The sequence below is a fragment of the Chironomus tepperi genome, unplaced genomic scaffold (genome assembly GCF_022539635.2).
Source record: "Chironomus tepperi strain 1889 unplaced genomic scaffold, CSIRO-AGI_Ctep_v1 contig_364, whole genome shotgun sequence".
Lineage (NCBI taxonomy): Eukaryota > Metazoa > Arthropoda > Insecta > Diptera > Chironomidae > Chironomus > Chironomus tepperi.
In genome coordinates this window covers 2268239-2292491 of record NW_027226486.1, presented here as the reverse complement: position 1 = coordinate 2292491, position 24253 = coordinate 2268239, and the positions used below count along the sequence as shown (strand labels likewise).

The 24253-nt window shown below is 33.1% G+C and overlaps 1 protein-coding gene across 1 annotated transcript in view; it reads right to left on the bottom strand.

The window, feature by feature from the left end:
• Window positions 1–24253, bottom strand: part of btsz (bitesize) — a 144904-nt gene that overhangs the window by 35145 nt on the left and 85506 nt on the right. The window contains exons 3-6 of the mRNA XM_070646591.1: window positions 23104–23246; window positions 21112–23042; window positions 20591–20702; window positions 1471–7344 (exon numbers count right to left, since the gene is read on the bottom strand). Coding sequence (XP_070502692.1) covers window positions 1471–7344; window positions 20591–20702; window positions 21112–23042; window positions 23104–23246 — 8060 coding nt within the window. The remainder of the gene's footprint in view (window positions 1–1470; window positions 7345–20590; window positions 20703–21111; window positions 23043–23103; window positions 23247–24253) is intronic.

Below are 24253 nucleotides of genomic sequence, written 5' to 3'. Positions count from 1 at the left end.
GATACAGTCCATTTTACAAAGCATTCATTCTCATTTCTACTACACTTTTCAGAGACTAATTTGCAATCGTCTGAAGGTCGTTGTATGTTTTTACTTTTATGCATATTCGCCATATGCCGAAAGATTTGCAAAAAATTAATTTTCATATAGTCGATAATTCGAAAATCATACAAACTAAGTGCAAAAAATTTCTTACATATCATTTAATAAGCTACGCTTTTTTTTTGCAACTTAATCCATTAATTTCCGTGCTACTGAATTGAATTTCTCTTAATCCTCCAACTTTAAAAGCCATTGAGTCTCTAATCAAGCCGTTAATACAACATGACTTGTCATATTCCGTTAATTTCACTAAAAAAAAATTACTCAATGTACAATACGAAGTGGAAAGTTATCCGAAAATGTAATACGATAGCATGTCGTCAATAGAATTTATATTACAATTTAATTAATTTAAATGTCCACAACGCGCTCGTTTTCTTTTTCAAATGTAATAGAAACAATTGGTCGTTTGCCCATTAAATAATTTTTTCCACGAGATCTTAGACAATCATCAATTATGTACCTTTTGGTTGGAATGGATGAAAAAGAAGAAACAGAAATGAACAGAAGCAAATTTGATGCTTTTTTACGACTTTTTTGCGGGTGTTGATGTTTTGTCTGACTGGTTGCATTGCTGGAGCATTGCTTTTGTTTGGTATTGAAGGAATAATGTCAATTGAACCTCCGGATCATCCCACGATTAGTTTGTAAAATTAGCAAATTGTAGATAACCTTGAGGAGTGTTTGGAAGTGATGATTAATATGCAATACAATTGACTTGCAATTGATTCAGTACCGTATGGACTTAAACTGTCAAAATTTCAATCTTATGGTGCTAAATACATAGTTTGGGAATTGGGGAAGCCGAAGTCTGACTCTAAAGCTGTTCAAATGTCAAGTATGTACCCCTGATGTCCACAAATCTCGTGGTATTCACTGATGTCGCTCAATACACCGCTGCCAAAGAGATGCAGGGTGTGTCCGGGAGTCAGGCCGTTCCTTCTTTCCCTGAATTCACATCCTTTACCACAATTCGCTCCTGATTTTACCCATAACTCTACACCCACCTTCAAAAAATGCGTCCCATCCCAAATTCCATTGCGAATATTCACAAACTTAATGTATATTTTTCCTTCCATTGAAAAATATAATTCAATTTTAATAGACGGAACAACCAGATAGAGAGAGACTAGCTGTAGAGTGAGAGCAAATGAGAGATGGACAATTTTCATTCAGTTTTAAAGTTAAATTACTTTAAGAAGATCAAATAATGAACAAAAAAAAATAAAAATAAATAATTCCAAGAATTCCTTCACGGAGAAATTATCTATTGTCATGGTTGCTTGAGCATCAAGCGGCATATAATAAACAGCAATATGTAGAGATGAGGAATTTAAGGGGGGAAATAGAATATTAAAAGGCACTCACCCATAGTAAGTGATTGAACTTTATTGCGACGATCACGACGTGTTATAAATGGTTGTAAGCCTGGTGCTGATACAGCTCTTTTTGGAGCTTGTAGTGGGCGATTAAATCCTGGTGCACGATAACGTGCACTTTTAACATTATTTTGTAGGAATTGATAAACACTTTGTGCTTTTTGTATTGCACCAGACGATGATGATGAGGATTGAATGTTTGATGATGTCGTGGGTAGACGTGGAAGAGAGTTCGTTGTACTGGCCGTAATTGTAGACAATTGTAAACTCCTTGGTAATGTTGATCGAGTCGTTGTTAATCGATGATGATCATTATCGCTCGATTCATCTGTATCGTCTTCAATAATTCCATTACGCTTCCTTGAGCTCTCTTGACTTTGCGTTGATTCCCATAATTTTGAATTTTCTATATCATGATCAACGCCACCAATACTACCGCATGATCGTACACGATCAAGTTGCTCACGACTAAGACTTTTAGGAGTAAATAATAAATCGCCAGCTGAGCGACGTTTTGCAGCTAAAATGGACATTGCAGATGATGAATTTTCTAATGTTGAAAGTTTACTTCGTGAGTCGCAATTTGTTAGGAGTGCGGATTCGAAACTTCCACGCCACGAGAATCTATCATAGTCACTTGCATGCTCCTCCGTTGTCAAATGATCTTGTGTCGGTTTACCGTCTAACAGTAAATCATGACTCTTTGATCGTGGCAAATTATTTAATGTCGGATCTTCAAAATTACTTTCCGATGTGCTGTCATCATCCTCTGTTGTTGTTGCGGATATTTTACCTTGTAATCGTCGATGATGACGCGTTTGTTTCGGCGAATTACTTTTCATTGAATCACCACTGCTCACTTCATGCATTAATGCGACTAATCGTGAGCCAATATGATGCATGACTTTTGCAATTATTGGAGGTGAATTAGTTATGTTATTTGGTGGCTTTTCATCTGCAATTTTTGTTATTGATGCCACTAATTTTTGGTAGACAAAGGCAGTTTCCTTGTTGATTCCTTCTTCGAGTACACCACCATCGCCCATATCACCTTCCTCATCATGTTGAGCTGTTCTGGATGTATTATCGAATTTTTCAATTATTTCTTGACAACTTGCGGATATTTGTTGTTGAATCTTTGATGATTTCTTTCCAGCTGATTCCTTATCACTACTTGTATAGTCACTTGAATCATAGGAATCAGACCATGTATCTTCCGAGCTAAAATATTCAACAAGCTCTTTAACCTGTTCGTCTTTAATTCCTGGTACAGTCTTCATTAATCTTGTCAGTTCATTTTCAAAGTATACTAATTGTGGTGGACGTTGTCTTTGTCTAGACTTTGGCGTTCCAGCTGTAACAACATCATTTGTTGTTGTTGTATTACGTTTATTATTTGCATTGGCAGCGACAAGTGACTTGAAAAATTGTCTCATTTTTGACATCATTAAATTTGTTTCCTCGTCGGAACTCCATGCATTAAAACTATCTTTACGCATAAGATTTGTTGAGGCAGGTGTTGGCTTTTCATTTATTGTTGGCTGTTCTGTCTCTTTATTCTCTTCCTCAATCTCTTCCAATTCGGTTTTTGTTTCCGGTGACTTTTGTCCATCTGATTTTAATAAATCATCATTCGAACCAATAAATCCACTATCACGGCTGTGCTGTTTACGTGATTGTACGAGGTTACTATTGGCTGGCATTAAGAATTCGGGTTGGGGTGTTTTACGTCCATTTTCATCCTCTTCGGACTCATCGGAAGGATCAACAATTTCAACTTCCGGTGTCTTTTTCGTATTTCCTGTATCGTCCGTTTCTGGTTTCTTTACTTTCTTCTTCCGCTTTACAGTATCCGAATGATTTTCAGTCTTATCGAATGGATCATCACAATTGTCTGTTGTTTCTGATGAATCGTCAGACTCTTGTTGATGACTGTCATTTTGATTTTCTTGAGATTCCTCTTTTGCTAATAGATTGTCAAGTGATGAGCTATGTGATCGTCCTGTACCGCGTGCACGTACAAGTTTCTTACGTCTTTGTTCGGGACTTGGACGTCCTTCAGAATCACTACCGACACTACCTGATCCATCCGAATCACCATTACCATCATTTTGAAATCCCATAAATCCACTAAGGAAGTATTTTTCAAGTCTTGATGAGGCAAGTTGTCCACAATCCGGTGGATTTTCATCAGCTGTATTTAATGAATCTAAACCTTCACTACAAATGCTTGACGTTTCCGATGGACTTTCATCATGATCATCAATTAATATAGCATTACTACTAATGCTACTTGTCTGATTATTACCATCACCTAATCCAAAGAAGAAATATTTTTCAAGCTCTGATGCATTAAGTCTTTGACTACGACGATCACTTGATTCATATTCTGATTCCTCACACGATTCCTCAACAATCGTATGAAGTGTAAAATCAATTGATACACGATTATATCCACGCAGTTCCTCTTCACGATCCATACCATTACTTAGTGACATTTCATCACTAGAATCAAAATCACTTCCAGTTTCAGTCGTTGGAAATTCCTCTTCATCATGTTGACTTACTTCTTCTACCCATGAATCATCATCAGCTAATCCATCCTCTTGATAAACAACATTCGATAATGTCTTCTGGTCTGTTATCACTTTAACGTCATCACTATTATTTTTATTTTCACACTTTGGCGCCATCACTTCATAATTTTTTATATTATCATCATCATCAACATCAACTTCATCATTAATTTCATTTTCATTTTTTAATTCATTATTATTTTCAATATTGCCCGTTAATTTTTCACTATTATGACCATTTTTAATTTTTAGACTTGATTTTTCCTTCACTTTATTTATATTTTCTTCATAAAAGCCAATTTTACTTTTTACACTTGCGCCACTTGACAAAAGATCGCGAGGTTGCCAGTTTCTATGTTGTACGACAATTGAATCGCGCGATGACGAATTAGCTGTTATTATTTTTGTTGTATCTGATGTTATTACACTAACTTGTGTATCAGATGATGTTGTATCCATACCGTAATTATTATTATCATTATCCTGTTGTGTGATCATGACTAAACTCGTAAATTTACCATTGCCGTCCGTACTGTTGAATCGTTGACTCGAGACTAAAGCATTCTCAGTATTCAGCAATTCTTGTGCTATTGCTATTTCATCATTTACATTTTGCTTCACACTTGAATTATTTTCCATTGTTTTGTTGCTATTACCTGTATCTGACGATGATTGTTGTTGTTGCTGTTGCTCAAAATGATCATTCGGTAATGTTAATGTTGATGAAGCATTCAATACATTCATGTATGTGTGTAAACTTGTTTCCATTGCTTGTGGTATATTATCGTTATTTATAATCTCAACAACAACAGTCGATGTCTGCAAATTCGACTCTGTCGGTAATGTTGTGTCATGGCTCTCTCGCATTCTCTCACCACAATCATCGTCATCATCATCAGTGAGACTTGGATTCAATGGACTTTCAATTTTTTGATCAACTTCTTCTTTTGCCGAACTCGTTTTTACGTCACTTGTCTCAATATTTCGTTTATCATATGATCCATTGAGGATCATTGAGAGATTACAACTTACAACATTGCACTTTTTATCATCACTTGAATTATTTAAATTATTCATTATTATATCCATTGAGTCCATTTGAAATTCACCATCTGACTTTATATTCGGTTTATTAATGAATGATGGCTCAAGACTATCACAATTTGAAACGATTTCATCAATTTCGTCAATCACTTGATTTGCACATTCGTCACGATTTGAAGGTAATTTTGACTTATTTTTATCATCGCTATTGCCATTCACTTTTTCACATTCCCTACTGTTTTTGTTTTCATCGTGTACGGTATCAATGTGTTGGTTTGCGACAATTAATTCGTTATCATTGATAGATTTTATAGAATTTAATACAACATTTTTATCATCACTATCGTTATCATTATCATCGTCGTCGTCGTCGTCAATAAATTTGAAATAATTTAATACAATTTCCTGTTCGGAAGTATTTTCATGGTCAATTTGATCACCATCTAAGGGTTTAATATAATTTAATTTTATACCATCTGTGTCTGTATCATTGTCGAATGTGTCCTCTTCTTCCTCCTCAGAGGATGTCGATAGAGCAGCATTAACTGAGCTACACGAGTCTGTCTCAGAATTATGTGGATTCTTATTAACAACAAATACTTTTGTAAATCGTTTTGACTTTGAACGACGATCATCAATTCCTGTATCCTCGGAATCTGTCGCACCCGATCCACTTGTCATATCATCATCACGATTTGAACTATCAGCATCACTACTAACATTTGGTAATGTCACTAATATATTTTCAACTTGTGTTGCACCAGCAACATCATAACTTCTTTGAACTGTTTTTGATGGTCCTGCATTATTATTATTATTTTTATTATCATCATCATCACATGATTCACCATCGGATGATGATGAAAATGCATTTTCACTAACTAAATAGCCATCATTATTGTCTGTGCCATTTTCAAATGTCTTCTTAAGTTTTCCGACCGTAATCATTGTACCACTTAACGATGTGCTTTGTATCGCATTTGAAGAACAACTGCTAGCAGCAAGTTTAATTAAATTATTGTTCGTATATGGCTTTGCACTAACACTATTATATATAGCACTTTTATCGCATGTGTGTGCTTCGTGCTTGCTAGTAATTTTTATGGTTTCATTAAGGTGTGTTATAGTATTACAACTGTCAAATGTATTATCACTATTGTTATTTACTTTATCCAAGATAATGTCTCGAGTTTCGGACTTCCTGATTTTAGATAAGGCACCTTTATGACTCAACTGCTGTCCTTTAATATAATTATTATTATCATACGGTATGTTATCATAAAAATGCGCTGTTGTTGTTTGTTGTGAATTTCTTGAACTACGTCTTGACTGTATAATGCTTGAATTACTACTGATGATGTTGGACGTTATGGATACATCGCCAATTTTTTGCCTTTTCTTTTCTTTCTCTTCGTCTTTTTCAGGTAATTTTTCTCCCATAACCTGTTGATATTGTGCTGCTGTTGCTACTTTTACTGATTCTTTCATTACATTCTCTGTTGATGTATTGGTGACGTCACTACTTTGGTCACTACTATTATGTTGGTGTTGGTGTATAAATGTTGATGTATTGTTAAGTAATTGAAGTAGATCAGGATTATTGACATTATTCCAATTACGGAATGTATCCATTGGTACTAAAATTGGTACCGGAATTGCGACATAATGTGGCGATTTACCACATTTACAGACATTCTTTTTAGATGTTGCACATTTATGGCTCTTCTTCAGCACCTTCAAATACTCAATTGGTAAAAATCCTTCAGATGATGTCGGCGATGAGCTCTCAAAGTTTAAAATCTCTTCATCGGTACCCGTGTCACTTTCACGATATTTTCTCATTGATAATGGTGATTCTGACAAGCCTCGACGACACGAAAGTGGACTACTCAATGGACTTGAATTAAATCGACGACGATACGAGTATGGTGAGCTGAATGGGGACATATTTGTTGATGTAAAGTCTTTCAATAAAGTCTTTGTTGTTGTTGCTGCTGTTGCAGACGTATTTGTTATGCTCGGTTCAAAGTAGTCCCAGTCACATTCATCAAAGATTATGCTGCATTTTGTTGCAATTGATGATGTTGTTGAACTAGAATCATCATAGTCGTCCTCCTTTTCAGATGAATCCGAACTAATGAATACCAAACGATAATCATCGCCATCCACAATTGGGAATCTCATTTCCGTTTCAGAATTATCATCACTTCTTTTACCGGCTAATGTGTTGCTCATCATTTCACCTTGAAATAATTTACGCACTAATTATTATTTATGATTACACTTTATTTATGATTAAAAGAAGCTCCACCACCGCTAATTGGCTATTTAAGGTTTTTTGGTTAGTACTACTCTATATACGCTTACAGTTAGATGTTTCACTTGAACCACTCTCAATTAAATTAAATAAGCAATACAAAAATGCAATAAAAAGTAACCAAGTTATTATTTTACTGTGTTTTTGTTGTTAGTTATGATATGTTAGCTACGGTTGTTAGTAAATAAATATTCAACCCTAACCAAATATGCCGGCTGATACAGTTGTACATATTTATTGAATACAATCCAGAACCATAACAACGAGAACTTTTTTTTACTCCTAATCCCATGGCAACGGAAAAGGTCGTAAAATTTGCTGTTCTTTTTCACACCATCATTGTGCACCATACAAGGAGATGCAGGAGATATTCAGCAAATTGAAATTTAATAGAAAAACTTTTCCTTTTTTTTTTTTTTCAAATTTAAAAGTTATTTTTTTTGTGGGATGTAAAATGGGAGTTGTTGGTTTGTCTTTTGGGGTTGTGACCTAATGAAGTCAACAAGACAGCTTGATTTGAAGTTTTAATTATAATTTGTAATCTCTTTTTTAATAAAATTCCCATAAAATAACATAAATTTGTCAAAAAAAAGATAAATTTACACGAAAAGCACATTAAGCGTGGGAAACGACACTTAATTGTGGACAAATAAATGGTAAGTGCCGTAAATTGCACTGTTTACTTTGCGTAAAAACTCTAGTTAAATGGCAATAAATTAACAATTTTAATTTCTTTTGAGATTCTTCTTTTTGATTGTTTTTAATAGGAGGAATTTGAATTTGAAATGTCCGTTAAATTTTTTGTGAGGATTTTGAACTTTTTTGTCGGTATTTTGTTGTACAACCTAGGATTATAGTACCTAGTCTACTATTTTAGCACCTAATATACTATTATAGCACTGAGTATACTATTATAGTACTTACTACACCCTTAAACAGCTGTCAAATGCGCTCTATCCACAAAACCCCAATAACTCCCTTACCATTTTATTACAACTTTGTTTTTTCGAATGAAATTCGTGCATTAATATAGCGAAATTGAATCAACTCTGAATCTGTGAAAAATAAATGTGCAAGTCACATGGGATTTTAACTTTTATGGAGAAAAAGTTACTTCCGAAATGTTTGCACAACATTTTTTTGTGGACTTTTACAGCAAATGCTTACTTAGTGAAGTACTCAAATATATATATGGAATGTTCACACTCCGTTGCATTATGGACTGTATCCATCCATTACGAAAACTTTAAATTGGAAACTTCAAATTCACATCCCATAAGAAAATAATAATAGAGATCATTTATGGCAGTCATGTAGATAAATAATAATTAAAAGATAATCGGGCTATGACTAAAATATCAAATAATTTCACATAAGTTATGGAATCAAACAGCATTTTGCATGCAAATGTCATATTTTGATATAATGCATGCTCCTGCATAAGAAATGTTTTGACAAATCCAACAAAACAGCATTTTTTAATGCACATAGACTTTTCATAAATTATAGCATAAATTGTATATTCATGTTGATGTTTATGGTGCACATGTGGGGTCGGTCATAAGTCCAGATATGACATGAAACTCTGTCGTTTTATGAGATTGTAAATTTTTTTTTTGTCATTTTGAGTGACAGAAGGTCGTGAATTTTATCGCTTGAGGATCAGTTTTGGATGTTCAAGTTATGAGAAAAAATGTTTGAGAATTTTAAGTGGAAATGAAGGTTTTGGGCTAGATAGCTAAAATTTAGGATTTTCATGGAAGGACGAATTTCGAGGCATATTTTGGAGATGGTTTGTAAATGGAATGCTGTCCATCAAATAAGGCCAATTTTTGGGGTGATCTTGTCATTTTTTCAACATTTTGATATATGCTGGAGCTGTCTCGAAGGCTCGAAGTCTACTAGGAAGGACTATCATGTTTAGGGACCTTACTGTTAGAGTTTTAGAGAAGGAAGCACACTTCTCCACATCTATAGATCGAGTGAGATTCGAACCCATGACTTTTAGATAGCAAGACAAGTGGTCTTACCTACTGAGCTATCGGAGGATGCTATGAAGCGTGGCTTAATGTTCATTTAAATCTAATTCTCTATTCTCTGCTCATTGCATATGTAGCTATTATTAATGCATTAGACCAAACACCCTAACAGTCAATAAGAACGCTTTTAGGTACCGTAATGGTGTTGCTGTACCATGAATGCATGCTCTTAGTCTATTAGGGTTAGTAAGTCCAAAACATCACTTAAGACCCATTTCTAGCATTTACCAAACATTTTCGATGAATATACCCAAACAATTTTCCCACAAATTCCAATTCCCTGTTCCTATTTCGAACTTTGATTCCAAAACATTCAAAAACTCATAAAAATAATTTTATCCTCAAAAGATTGACACTATTTCGTTCATAAATTCTCATTATATATTGCCGAGATTGCATGCAAGCATACACAAATGAAAATTGAGAAAATTGGCAATAAATTTTGGTCTTAAAATATCCAAGTTTACAGTTTTTATAACATAGTACACAAAAACTTTATCCTAACCTTATGCTCTTATCATTTACAGAATAAAAGCTTTTATGGCTGTATATGGCTATGAAAATTTTAACATCTCACTTATGTATGTAAATTCAACTCATAAAAATACCAGGAATATTGCAAAAGTATTTTAGAGTTGACTGGGACTTTTTTTTCAACAATTTTAAGTCCATACACAACATTGCATATAAATGCTCGATGCATAAGAGTAACAAGAGTGAGAGAGAGAAAAATCGGAACACACAAAATCCAATTAAACTCCTTTATAGCTTTTTCATGACAACATAAATGAATTGAATGGAAAAATGGCAAAAGAAGTAGGAAAAATGATTGTTTATGTTGAATGGGAAATGCGTTCGTTAGTGGCTATTTCAATTTCAATTTTTTTTTGTGATTCTGTGTGTGTGTGTGTGCTTTAGATGATGATATGAACAATGAAACTTGTTATAGAAGAGCTGTTGAGTTTATTTTTGTTGATACTTTCGGACAGTTTATAGATCAGTGTAGAGTTCAAAATGGGTTTTGTGATACTGAGAAATGGAAAAAAATGGAACAATTGCAGAATTATAGAACTAGAACTAGAATTGAATAATATTGTAGTATAAACTGTTAGATTCAGAATAAGAGAATGTAAACCAACTGGTAAGTTACAGTTGACCGAGGTAACCAAATAGCAAAAATCGATTAATCGATCCAATATTCGACACCAGGCTAGCATGACTCTGACATGGATCCGGATTCTAATCGAATTCTGAGATGACTTAGGGCCAGTTAGATGGTACAACAGATCATCGATCGCAGTGCCGTTGCTATAAGCAAACCCAACATTATATTCTATGGTCAGTTAAGTCTAAGGCTGGATTTTTGACCGGTTAACCGATTATTGCTCTTTGAGGTGTAATTTTAAGTTTCTAGATGGTCTATTGGTTGGAATTTAAAGGCTATATTAAGAAACTAGATGCATATTTTTAACAGTGCAACTTACTCAAAAGTAAATGCTGTAATTCAAGGCTAGTTTGGGGAAGCCATTTTCCGACTTACTCACGCCGTGTGCCTTCGTCTAGTTACTGATAGTTAAGATACGTAACCGTTTCTATTAAACGACTCTGCAGGGGTCAGGGCAGGGATTTATTTGAAACAATTAGGTAATTAATTGAACTTGCAGCTTTGATTTCAACCTTAATGAACTTTTATTCACAAAAAGTTCAAAAATCTCTAACATTAATGTCATGATGTCCCTAACAGTTATGACTTCTTTTTTCATAACATCACATAATTGCTCATACCCAATCTAAAATAAAAATTTCCCACGCAAACTTCGCATCGCAATTCAAACAAAAATCACCCTCACAACTCAATCAAACCTCTCAAAAGCAAAGTTTGAATTCATTTGCAATTTCTAGTGCTCTCGACTAGATGAATGAAATTTAAAAAAAAAAATAGAAACTCACGTATATGCCAAAAAGTTGTTTATTTTAATCAAATTTGCTTTAAAAAATATAATATTGCTTTCATTTGATGGCCATTGAACAACAAAAAAGTGAAAACAATGAGAGTCTGTGAGAGCAAGTCTGACGGATTTGGACGAAATTGTGAGAAAACTGCACAAAAATGGGAACTTAATTAAATTGAATTGAATTAAATGTTGAAGTTGTAAGAAAATAAATTTAATTAAGAGATCAATGCACCATTTATAGTCGATCAACAAACTTTAAACTGAGCATTTTTGTACTTTATTTAATTAATATATTTCCCGCACGCACTTAATTGATCATCAAAATTTGATCAAGATCCAAAAAAAAAAAACATTAAATTTCCAAATCCAATTAAATGCGGGGAGATTATTGCTATTTTTGGGATTTTATGCTGCTTTTTTTTGCATGTTTACTTTCGTTTCGTTTTTCAAATCGATTTAATTTTTTTGTTTTGTTAATCACTCTTCGATTGTGGATTAATGTTTATAAATTGGGGCTGTTTTTTTGTTTATTTTTTCATATGTTTCTTATCGGCGGTTGTATGGCTGATAATAATTGAGTTGATTGGGTTTATATGAGCGTGAATAATTGGTAAATAAAATGCTTTTGTTGATGTATGTGCTGTTTAATGGTGGGAATTAAGTTGGAATAGTATTGAAATATTTTTAAAGGGATCTGAATTATGTGTTGAGATAAATATTGCATGTATGAGAAGATTAAATAGAGATAAGTAAGTAAGAAAGTATTAAGTTAGGATCTCAATGTTATAATTAGCTTTGTTAGATTAAATTCTCAGGAATTTTGATTAAAATGTTTGAATTATTACTGTCAGAAACGTATCCAGGGGAAATATGGATGAATCCAATACGCAATGACGTATTTTCATATTAATTGAATGGCTAGAATCAAAGAATCTGAAATCTGAGGTCTACGATCTAGTAAATTGCATCATAATGACAATATGACAATTAATTTGTCCTTTTTTGGTTGTATTTGTATTGATTTTGGAATTTATCTATCAATTAATGCATGCACAATAACGGAAATAGCACAAATCAGCTAATCGACCAAAACTCAGACTCTGAATTGAAGCCTAATTCGCTTTAAATTCGGTACCATGCCATATGTCGCGATGGCTTGCAGCCGCTATTTTCATCGATTAGCCGAGTCTAGCAACTCTGTTCGAGATTCGATTGATCAATTGAAAATGACATGAAGATCATCACATGAATATCAACACATGAAGATAAATAAGGAGAATTCTGCCATCAACAAATAAATGAATCGTTTGTCTGATTGTTAAGCATTAGAATTGTAAATCTAAAAACTTCTTTAGTGAGGTATTGGGTTCGATTCCCACTATTAACTTAATATCATTTTGAATTGCCTTGTCAATTTTTTTTTAATTTAAATCGCGGGCACCTGAGGGAGGTCATGAATCACAATTGATCTATAAGCTCAGCTAAGTAAGTAAATAAGTAAGTAAATCATTATTCAATAAAGTATCCGAGTAATTCCACATGTCGTCCACATCTCTTTTAGAGATGCCCTAACATTTTATTTTTGCTCATACCAATTTGCATAATTTGCTTATAAATTTGTCAAAATCAAAAAAACCCACAAACACACACACACATAACGCTCTGATGAATCAAACAAATCACCATTAACTCAAAAATTATCGATCATTGCCAACGATCCAAAAAGCAGCATGTTTTTTTTTAATTTTCCGTTTTGGTCAAAAACAACAACAAAAAATAGAGAGAAAGGGAGACCGACGAGACCATATGAGGCCAAAAACTATATTACAACCGCATCGTTACTTGTTATTACATAAGGGAGCAGTTAATATCGAACTATATCGAGGTCGGGCGCATGTAACAACAGTTAATTTTCAACTCATCAATTTCCAATGTCGGAGATATGAATGGGAATAAAGCAACTCATATGGAGATGAGAAATATGGGTCAGTTTGTGAGAGAATAAAGAAGTGCCGAAGGCAAAAATTATCGAGTAATTGAATTTAATTATGGAGATTTATTTCCTCTCGAGATAAAGATGTAATTACGTACAATTAGATACTAATACAATGGAAATATGTTAAAATAAATCTATGAAATTATAAAATTCAAAGCCAGTGAATTTTTGGATTCAAAATCAAATAATTAATTGCTTATTCTTATTAAAATTAAGTGTATTTGATAGCTAATATAATAAGTATATCGGTAAAATATGCAGAGTGTGAAAACAGCACATTTTGCCACAGATACATATATATTTAGAAATCTTAACTTTTTTGGTTGTCATGCTTACTCAATTTCTCAGGAGGTAATGAACTTTTTTTAATAGGATTTTACTAATTATCATTTGATGTGCTGTAAATGTCAGCAAATATTTAAAGTTCAATAATTAAGGTGGAATTATATTGATACTTAAGTTTACATTCTGTTAAGATAGTTTTTGACATTTTTGGTTACATTTCAGTTGTGGTGTCTAATTAGTGATCTAATAATTATACAAAGGAGGCGTTAGATTAAAAGTTTTTGTGATATTTACTCGTGCTTGTTTGATTCAAGTTTCGTTTGTTTGTTGTCAAAATGGGCAAAAACAGCTGCTTTGATGTCGTCAACGCAGCTATGGAGCGATGCTCTCGAGACTACATTGTGCTACTCAAGGTTAATTTAAAGAGTTTAATATTGATTAGAATTAGTTTTCAGCAAACAATGAATATGAAAATGGATGTGTTCCCTTCAGGAGAGGGTAGAGAGGCTGAAAAGTTAAAAACCTTTAGCTATTCAGATTCATAGAGATCCAAAGCTGTGCTATGGGCGTTTCGCAGCTAATGATTGTTTCACGAGTGCGAGGGTGCGCCAGACCTCTGGACTCAGTAGAGGTACAGTTTGAAGTGGCATTCAAAACCACTTCTTTAATCACATTTAAGACTGTAGTCAAGAAAAGAAGGCTGTGAAAAAGGACAATTTTAAAAATTGTCTACTTCCGAGTTTTGAACCCATGATCACAGAGTGTTGATATTGCTATAATTAGAAACTGAATACTAAACCATTCCGCCATCAAGCCATTTCGAATCCTTTGATAAATTATTGATTAAAACCATTCTCTTGCAGCTGTTTGAGAGCCCTAGTCCTTAACTTCAAGAGAATCGCATGATTGAAAGTTGCTTAAATTTCTGGCACTGATCTGACTGTATATTGATCAGAGTAAATGTCAAGGAAGTGCTCCAAAAATTAGTTCCTCTCAAATTTTATTTCCATCAAATTGTTTACGCTTTTGTTTATGAAAGTAAACTATCCAATATGCATAATTACTCATTGAAAAAGTTATTAATTAATGCATGAAATAATGTCTATTAATATTGTCATTTAAGGAAGTAATTAACCAAAATTTCATTTATTTTATTTTTTTCTCTAAATTCCGGTTTTGTTTCCCCAAAAATTTTCCTTACTTCCACCAAATATCAAAAGTTCATTGAAAGTCTCATTAATGTATAGCTTTAGTGCTATGTAAATTCCTTTCGTCTCGCCATACAGCTAATTTCAATATAAATTTTGAGAAAGCAATTTGCTTCGTCTCGTTTAAAACAAACACCTTTTACCTCAATTTGACTTTATTTTCCATAAAAATATCTGCATAAAATGTTATTAAAGCTTTTTCAGTTAGTTCCTCACCCACCAATACTTCCATATCAATTTCCCTTTCCCTTTTTTGACATTCGCATCTGAAAAATTTTGACAATCTAAAATTTTCTGCTTCCTCGAAACAAAAGCAAGAGAATTGTCAGAAAGGTAATAAAGGTTCATTGATCTTGGTAGCATGAAAGTTCTTTTGGTGGATATTTGGAAACTTTGACTGACTGGGCAAGGAAGATGGTTGACAAGAGAGGCGGTTGGCAGGAAAGGTGACTGGTTGAGACACGAAAACTCAGCAACCACACATCATAGAGAGCTTTAGTTTGAAGCATTAGCTCTGTGCCATCGAGTTACTGACTTATTGATTGATTTGGAAGCTTAAAAGCACGATTAAATGTTCTAATTATTGGTTTTAAAATTAAATATGGAAAACCACGTGGCAATTTTCTTCTAAAAAAATTCAAATTTTTCAAACCTCTTAGAAAATATGAATTTTTAGAAATCGTTAGAAAATTTAAATTCTTAAAATCCGTTAAATGAGCAAAATTCATTAAAATTAAAAATTATTTGCATGAGATGTTCTATACTAAATCCTAGTATCAGAAGTAAGTTTGATTTTACTAATATGCTTTTCACATGCTGCTTTATGCTTCAAAAATGCGCACAAGTCCCCTCGATCAACAAAAATATTACTATTAACATTCTTTGTTTCACATTTAAAGTACCCCCGAGATGATAAATTTTAAAGATAATTTTTTATGCTTTGCCCGACTCAAATGAGCTTTTTTTTCTATACAAAGAGAGAAGTTCTTTGTTCAAATTCGTTATGATGGATACACATGAACTTTTTTTTATGAGATAATATTACACACCAAAAAAAGAAACGAAATAAGTAACGCACGAGTTTCTGTTTCTTACTTTATTTTTATTATCTTACGGCTATGTCGGCTGTTTTTTGTGAGCTTTATATCAGCGTATAGTACAAGGGGTGTTTGTGTATGTTTAGTATTCAACCCAAATAACCAACATTGGATGTACACAATATTCGTATTGTGATTATGATTAAAAAGGAAACTGAGAAGATTTGGCGAAAAATGAAAAATTTTCTGTCTTTTTTTATATGTTGGCATGTGCGGTACTTTTTTTGTACACATCAATTTGAAGAAATGGAATGAAAAGAATTTTGTAGAGAATTTTTTTTTGTCGACCTTTTTTCAAGGGTTAACGTGACGTACATGACACTTACATGTAAATTGAAATTGATAGCCTAATTTTCTAAGTTGTCACGTTTATGCAATGATAACAGTTACCTGGTTCTGGTATTGATTTATTTCAAAAATTGCTAATTCGAGTACTTTCTGTTGGTTTTGCAAGTTATTAGCATGTTCAAAACATAACTTTAGACTGTAAATTTGTTGAAGATCAGTTATTTGATGTGAAACTATACGCGAAAATACTTAAATTTGCGTAAATTAATTCTTTTGGAAATTGTAAACAAAAACACAAAAATTTCGAACTTGAACCTTTTTTGAAATTTGATTTAACGGTCAAAATTGATCTTCAGAGTTTATGTCCATTTTGATGTGATACTTTCGAGTATTAAGCATCAATAGACTATATAATTCCAAAAGCCATACTAAAATCAAATATTTTCTTCATAGTCATGCTTTATCAATCAATATTGACTCAAAAATTTCAAATTTACAAAGTCAATATCAATCCACAGCATTAACAAACCGAAAACCTAGCAAAAAATCAACAAGACTCATGCTGTTACTAAGAGATATCAAATTATTTACTTTCTAGATTAATCTAAGGTGCTTACTCCTTACTCAGCTTCAGTCAAGCTCACCCAAGTGATTAACAAGTCAACGAAAAGTAACAAACATATAAAAATGTAGGCACGAATCCTTTCGATCAACAAAAAAAAAAAGGAAGAAAAAGTTTTTTACGCTTTTTCGCTTTCTGTGCAAGAACAAAAAACATTGAATGGAGTAAGCATCTACACATCTTAATTCCGTTAGCTGAATTATAAATGACTTTATCGACAAATATTTCCTCGTGCACATAACAAATGATATATACTTTATTCCGATCGTTTCATTCTTCGTATTTCCATACATACTACATCTCTTTGAGAATTTATTGAATAAGAAATAAAACAAAAATAAACGCGAAAATAAAGTGGATATCTATCCAACTGCAATTGAATTTCTACAAGAGAAAATGTCTATGTTACGAGTGTTGTGCGGGGATTGTCAAGTTATGACGTATATCAGACATAGATGTGGACTATAGAAAGCCTCAATTTAATGAATTTAGAAGAAAAAATCATCATAATATGTTGAGAACAATGTAACGGTTATTTTATGTTTGAACTTGATTTGAACTTTAAGCAACTAAAATTTGTTGTTTTTTCCCCTTTTATAGTTGTTAGTCCCCTTCATATGAATAATTTAGTCTGTTTTTGATTTCTGAAGAATAAACATCGTCGTTATTAAATTAAATCTATGGAGAGTCTTTAATTAAACTTATTAATAAATAAGCTGCTGATTTACACTTCAGAACTGCATAAAGTCACTTAAGATCGTTGAATTAGCTTTCAAAAATTGCTTAAAATTCCAAAAATCTTTGTTTACACTTTGAATTTATTATTGTTTTTCAAAATTTAGCATTTCTGGACATAATTGCTCATCATGTTATCGATCTTTTGTTAGTTTACAGCTCAAAGTTATGTATTCAACATGTTATAGGCTTTAAAATGTCCAAAAAGTACTTAAATTTGCAATTTTATAAAGTTTGTAACAGTTTGTACTAAAAACAAAAATTTTTAGATTTCAAATTTGTAATAAAATTAGAAAAACCGTTAAGACTAGATATTTTCCCTAACTGGCAAAAAGACCGCTTTTAGGTACTGTAGTGATCTTTCTGTACTATTTGCATGCTAAGGATTAGGAGTCACCAAACCTACATCACTCATCAATTCCCCCCGAATATCCGAATGGTTTGTACATGTACCATGTATTGTGTGTGATGTAAGAACAAAGTGATGTTTGAGTTTGTACATGAAGACTTCTCTCCATTCTTTTATAGGAAAGACGGAATCAAAATCAAATCACGTTTTTCAATAAAATTGTAATATTTGCAAAAAAAAAATATTTTTTATTCCATTCTCGATGAGCATTTGCAAGCGAGCACGAGTGCACTTTAATAGAAAATGAATATCTCCTCAAAAAAGCACATTTACATGAAGCTTTATAGTAAAAAAAAAGTGATGAATAAAAGCAATTGCAAATTTGCTACAAAGAAACTTTTTCATTCACGTTCAGAAAAAGTTTTTCGCTCGCAACTGTTTCAGGCATTTGAGTTTATGTCTATAGATTTCATATATATCTCTTCATAGTTAGTGAATGAAACATTTATACGGTTTTACACATCGTCGATCACACGCTGTGAGCTTAAAGCTTCTTTGTTCATGTTGGAATTGAAATATAAACTTTTAGTGGATAAATAGGAACTTATGGTATGGGATTTTTGATAATTTTCGAAGTTGGTGTGTAGATTTTGAGGATGGCAAGAAGATTTTTGAGATTTAGATTAATTTTGGGGTAGTTTGAGATTTTGAGGTTAGGATTAAATCTTGGGATTAGAGTTAAATCCTGAAATTTAAATTGAATGCAAAGACTTAAAACATATTAGAAGATTCAAATTTGGTTTGGGAATTCACGTTAAATTCAGAGTTTGAAATTTAATTTGAAGGTTAAAAATAAATCCCAAGATTTATTTTAAATCCTAGGATTAAACTCAATCCGAAAAATTAAACCCAAAATCCAAAAATTCCAAATTATTTCAAGCTATAATCTTCTAGTTTATCAACATTTAAACCAGCATATATGCACATTTCACTAACATAACATATACCTGCTGCGAAGCTTCAATATCATCCATTTCTCTTTTTTCATTAAGCAGCATCTTCCATAAGTACATCTTCTTTCCAAACATAAATATTTACAATTTTATTAAAACATTTTCATGTTTTCGTACTTTTTTTTTATATTTACACACGTGTATGCTTACTTCTTCTGCTTTTTTATTGTGCTTTAAAATTGTTGTTTCTATGTTTATGCTAAAAGCTTCATTTAAGCAACAGTCATAAAACAACTTAAAAGTATAAATTTTTTTCTTGCCTTTCGCTTGCACACCGTTCACTTGACTTTTTTTGCGACGTTATTTTATAAGAACGATCTAGAGATAAGCATTAGAGCAATGTTAATAAATTGAAAATAATGTGGTTAAATTTAAGTTAAATGGATAATTAGGATGGTTGTTGTGAGTTGAGGAGAATGAGATGGTTTTTGTTAAGATTTTGGGTAGATTTTGAAGTAAATTTAGTGCATATTTTGAGTCAGAAAAGGAATTTAATTCCGATTGTTATTGTAGTTCAAAGTTCAAGTTCAAAAGTCATAACGGTTTTGCTTACTTTGAATTTGAAATGCAAAATCTGAAAATTTCAATTTTTTAGTACAAAAGTTTAAAAATTTGTAATTTTAAGTACTTTTTGGACATTTTACAAGCTCATAACATGTTGAAAACTTAACTTTGAGCAGAGTACAAGCAAAAGATCGATAAAATGACAAGCAATTATGTCCAGAAATTCAAAATTTTGAAAGACAAAAAAGCATTTCAGAATGTAAACAAAGATTTGAATTTTTGAACTTGGAGCATTTTTGAATTTTTTTTAACGTTCAAAATTGATCTTCAGAGGTTCTATACTAATCCATCGAGTTAAAGCTCTCTCTTCCCGTGTCTGTCTATAATTTCCATTTTAATCATCCCATCCCAATTAAAAAAGCAGCAAAAATCCAACTCGAGCCTCATTCATTTCATATTCTCATTGTACATACTTGACATAAAGTACAGCAACAAGAAGTAGAACGAAGCTTCATCATACATAAATACATGAAGATGCAACAGATTTAAGTACATTCAAATTCAGATCCTTAATCCCCTTAGTCAATATTTTACGAGCAACGAATCATCAGCCGTATATATTTATTTTTAGATATATCTCGTGTTATGCTTTAATTGCTTGCTATATAATCCTTTTTAGGAATGTGTCGACAGGCATGAATAAGTAATGTGGACATATAAATTACGAAAATAGGTTTTTTTGCCATTAAATATTCTTATAACCTTAAATGTGTTTTTAAAGTAAATAGGAACCGAATGTTATGGCTGTTACATTTTTTGCGACAAGAATAAATGAATGTATATCTACGTGTTAGTATCGTAAAGCATGAATCTCTCCATTACCTAAATGAATTTTTTTTTTTTTTTCATAATGTTAGGGTCGAGTTAAAGTGTTGTGTATTCATAATAAATTTTCTAGACTACAAAACTTCTACTTTTAGATGATGCCGTGTCTCCATATGATTATTAAGCCTAACATTTTTTTTTATTTACCCAAACCAATATGTGATAAGAATAGAAATGAAAACTTTTTGAGACTCACCATCTTCTTTTGGATTTTTCTCCTTTCGACGTTGCAGGACGACTTTCTTGAAAAGGCCTGCTGCTTGCTCCACTGCATTCTGAATTTCTGCTTCGTTTAATGTTGTTTTGTGCTGTGTAAACAATAGAAAAGTTTGTTTAGCAAGAATTAAATTTTAACGGTCATTTCGATTTTGAATTTTTCATTTTCTTAGTACTAAAATTTTTAAATTTTAACGGTATCTTCGATTTTTAATTTTGTATTTTCTTAGAACTTAATTTTTAAATTTCAACGGTCACTTTGATTTTGAATTTTGCAATTTCATAGTACTAAAATTTCAAATTTCAACGATCACTTTGATTTTGAATTTTTCAATTTCTTAGAACTGAAATTTTCAAATTCCAAAATAAAAGCAACAACTGGACTCAACAGATTCTCATCCAGTCTGCCTACTTCTCACAGCAATGCTCCAGCACAGTAAGCACACCAGACCATGCTGACAACAATAAACACAAAAGGTGCTAAATACACAATTAACTCACCTCCTTTTTATCACTAAACAAATTATCGTCCATTGACTGTGACTTATCCTCATTTTCTTTATTCTCCGTCTTAATTAGCTGACGTACAACAGCATCAAAACTTTTTGAATCTCCGCGCATTTCTAACATTTTTGGAAATCTATAAACGGGTTTTTTAGGCACTGACGATTGTGCTGCATCAACATTTTCCGACTGTATTTCATCTTTATGCGCTAATATTTTATTTTGTAACAATAATTTGGGTGATGGAAGCTGTGGACTGTCTTGCTTCTTTTGTGTCTCTTTTTCCGGCTGCGAGAATGAACGTCTTGGTAATGTCTTCATTGGTTTTGGACATGCATCCTCTGATACAGATCGCATGGTTTCAGGCTTGTGTCGCCGACAATCCTCATCAGTTGAGGAAATAATGACCTCTGGATCAGGAAGTTCTCGTGACTTCCGACGACGATTACGATTCTTTTGAGCCTGCTTGATGTAATCCTCGGGAGAACAATACTCTGATGAGCTGTCATTTAAGTAGCCATCAGCACTGCGCATATTATGTGGTGTTTTACGGGCTTGAGGTTCAAAATGAAATTGTGATGTTATATCAGCTGCAAATTGAACAAGAGTTGGGTCAATTTCTGGCTGTGGTTGTTGGATATTATCATATGTATCATAATTATCTTCTGTATAATTATTCTCATCAGCTTCAGCAAATGTTGAACTCAATTCACTGTACTCACTTGTATATTGTGTCTCATAAATTGTTGATTCCTCATATTCCTCATTTAATGTCTGATTTGCCTCAGCAAATGTCTTTGAGATCGGTGAACGTTTCTCGCCTTCATCCTTCACATGATCTTGCCGGACGAGACGACTTGGTGAGCGTGCACGATTTGGAATTTCAGGCAATAGTCGACGTCCTTCTTGCTGTGATGGTGGTAAGAGGGTACGACTGAAGCTGTACTCTTCATTACTATGACTGCGGACTTTAATCATTTTAGATTGTGGATGTTGGGGTTGAACTGGAACTGGTTGGTCTTCATTCATCGTTGGAAAGTGCTGTTGTGATAGGAATGTACGTGGTGCTGGTTGAGGAAAGAGGAAATTTTGCTTTTGACGTGGCGAGATCGGAAGAAACTTTGGTCCGTGTACGGACAACGTACTCATACCCTCTGGATTAGATATTGTATTTTGTCGTTGAAATTCAGGCGAACGCTTGATGAATTGAGGCGACTTTTTGGGTGGCGATGTGGGTAATAATTTCACATGCTGATCTGGATTCGGTAATGTCGTTTGTCGCATAAAACGTCTGGGTGAAACTGACCCATTTTCACCACAACTCTCTGGTGATTTATTGACATTTAAACGATTTGGTGAAGTCGGCAATTGACGTTGATGATATTCTGGTGTTCCGTTATTAGATGGAAATGTTGATTGACGTACAAATGGTGGATAACGTGATGTGTGCTCATTATCGGCACTTGGATCTGGTGATCGACAATATGAGCGACTTGGGGACGTGGATAGAAACTTCGATGTTTGCATGTCATTTTGTTTACAAGGTAATGTCGATTGTCTACGAATTTGATACCTTTGACCTGGTATTGGCACTGATGTGGATTCATTTTCTGGTTCATTCTCATTATCTGTATGATATGGACTATATTGTGGGCTCATTTGTATCGTTGGTGATGGTATTTTTAAATTACTCGAATGTAAATTCGAATCGGGATTGGGTAAAGTTGATTGTCGTAATATTCGACGTTGGGTCGGCGGTGTTCGTTCGTAATTATCGGAATTATTGAAATCCATATTGCTATTATATGGAGACTTATTTAATCGTATAAGATTTGGATAGCTGCTTGGCTCATGAGAGTTTAAATTCGGATGAACAATTCTTGGATCGACGCCGTTCTTTCCGTTTGGTAGTTGATCCTCTTCGGGGTCTAAAGATTAAATATAAAGTTCATTAATGTCTTAAATGGCATAAGTTTAGCATTTATTTACTTGATATTGTCCAAGAGCGGCTTATACTTTTCCTAATGATATCAGCAGTTGGTATGTAACCAGGCTGTGTAATTGAACTACGTCTCGGTGGTGTTTGGATGTTTTCTCTGTTCATCCACTCTCCAGATGCGTTTTGAAGTTCACTGTAATGATAGAAAATGAGAAAGATTCATTAATATTTAATGTATTGTTGTTAAGAGTAAGTTAAGAGATTTAGTTGAGTATAAAGTTATATGACGCATTTTTGGTGAGCTTATTGTTAGCGTTTTAGGGCTCTAGGAAGGAGCTTGCATCAGCTTAAAGATGCTTAATTTCAAAGTACGTCGAAAGTAATGCCAAAAACTTCAATTTTGCTGTCAAAAATTGGATTTTTGTTTGAACTTAATTTAACGGTATTTAAAAATTTGAATTTTAACCGTCAACATTTTTTTGAACTAAATGATGCGAAAAAAATGAGTTAATTTGCAATATTTTGATTTTTAAGTTATATTTCCATGACTTCTGACTTCTCAACATACACAGCAACATAATCAACATCACTTCCATCAAACCAACCGAATCCCATGTCAAACAACTCAATATATGAGCTAAGTTATCCAATAAATCACTAAACATTACGAAAAAATAAAATAAATTTGCTACATAAGATCCTTTTTTGATAGTTTACGTATCCTTTCATCCATCAATTTATTCATCCATAACTATACCCAGTCATTCAACAATTAAGAAATCAGCGGTGGATAATCTGTGTACCGCGGCACATTAGTGTGCCGCCGAATGTCTTGAGAACTGTCATGAAGTGCTTGATTTTGGTCGAAGTTGCTATCAAGGTTTGCCGTGGCACAAAAAAGTTAGGACAGCACTGAGCAAGAGAGTCCATACTTCAGTCAATTATTCTAAAAGCCCCCAAATGGATGCTCTGCTGAGGCACCTTCCATTTGGTCCCAATAAAAGAGCTTTCATGAAGCTTTTTTAAAAAGCTCAATTCCAAAGCCTTCTTCAATTTGCATCGCTCGGTTTGTACTTTTTTCAACAACATCAATTAAAGTTTCATGAAAAGGAAAGCAAAAATTTACGGACCAGCAAGCATTATTTTTGCCGGAAATCGTCAAGTCTTAAAAAGAAAAGTTTAAAGAAAAACAACATGAAA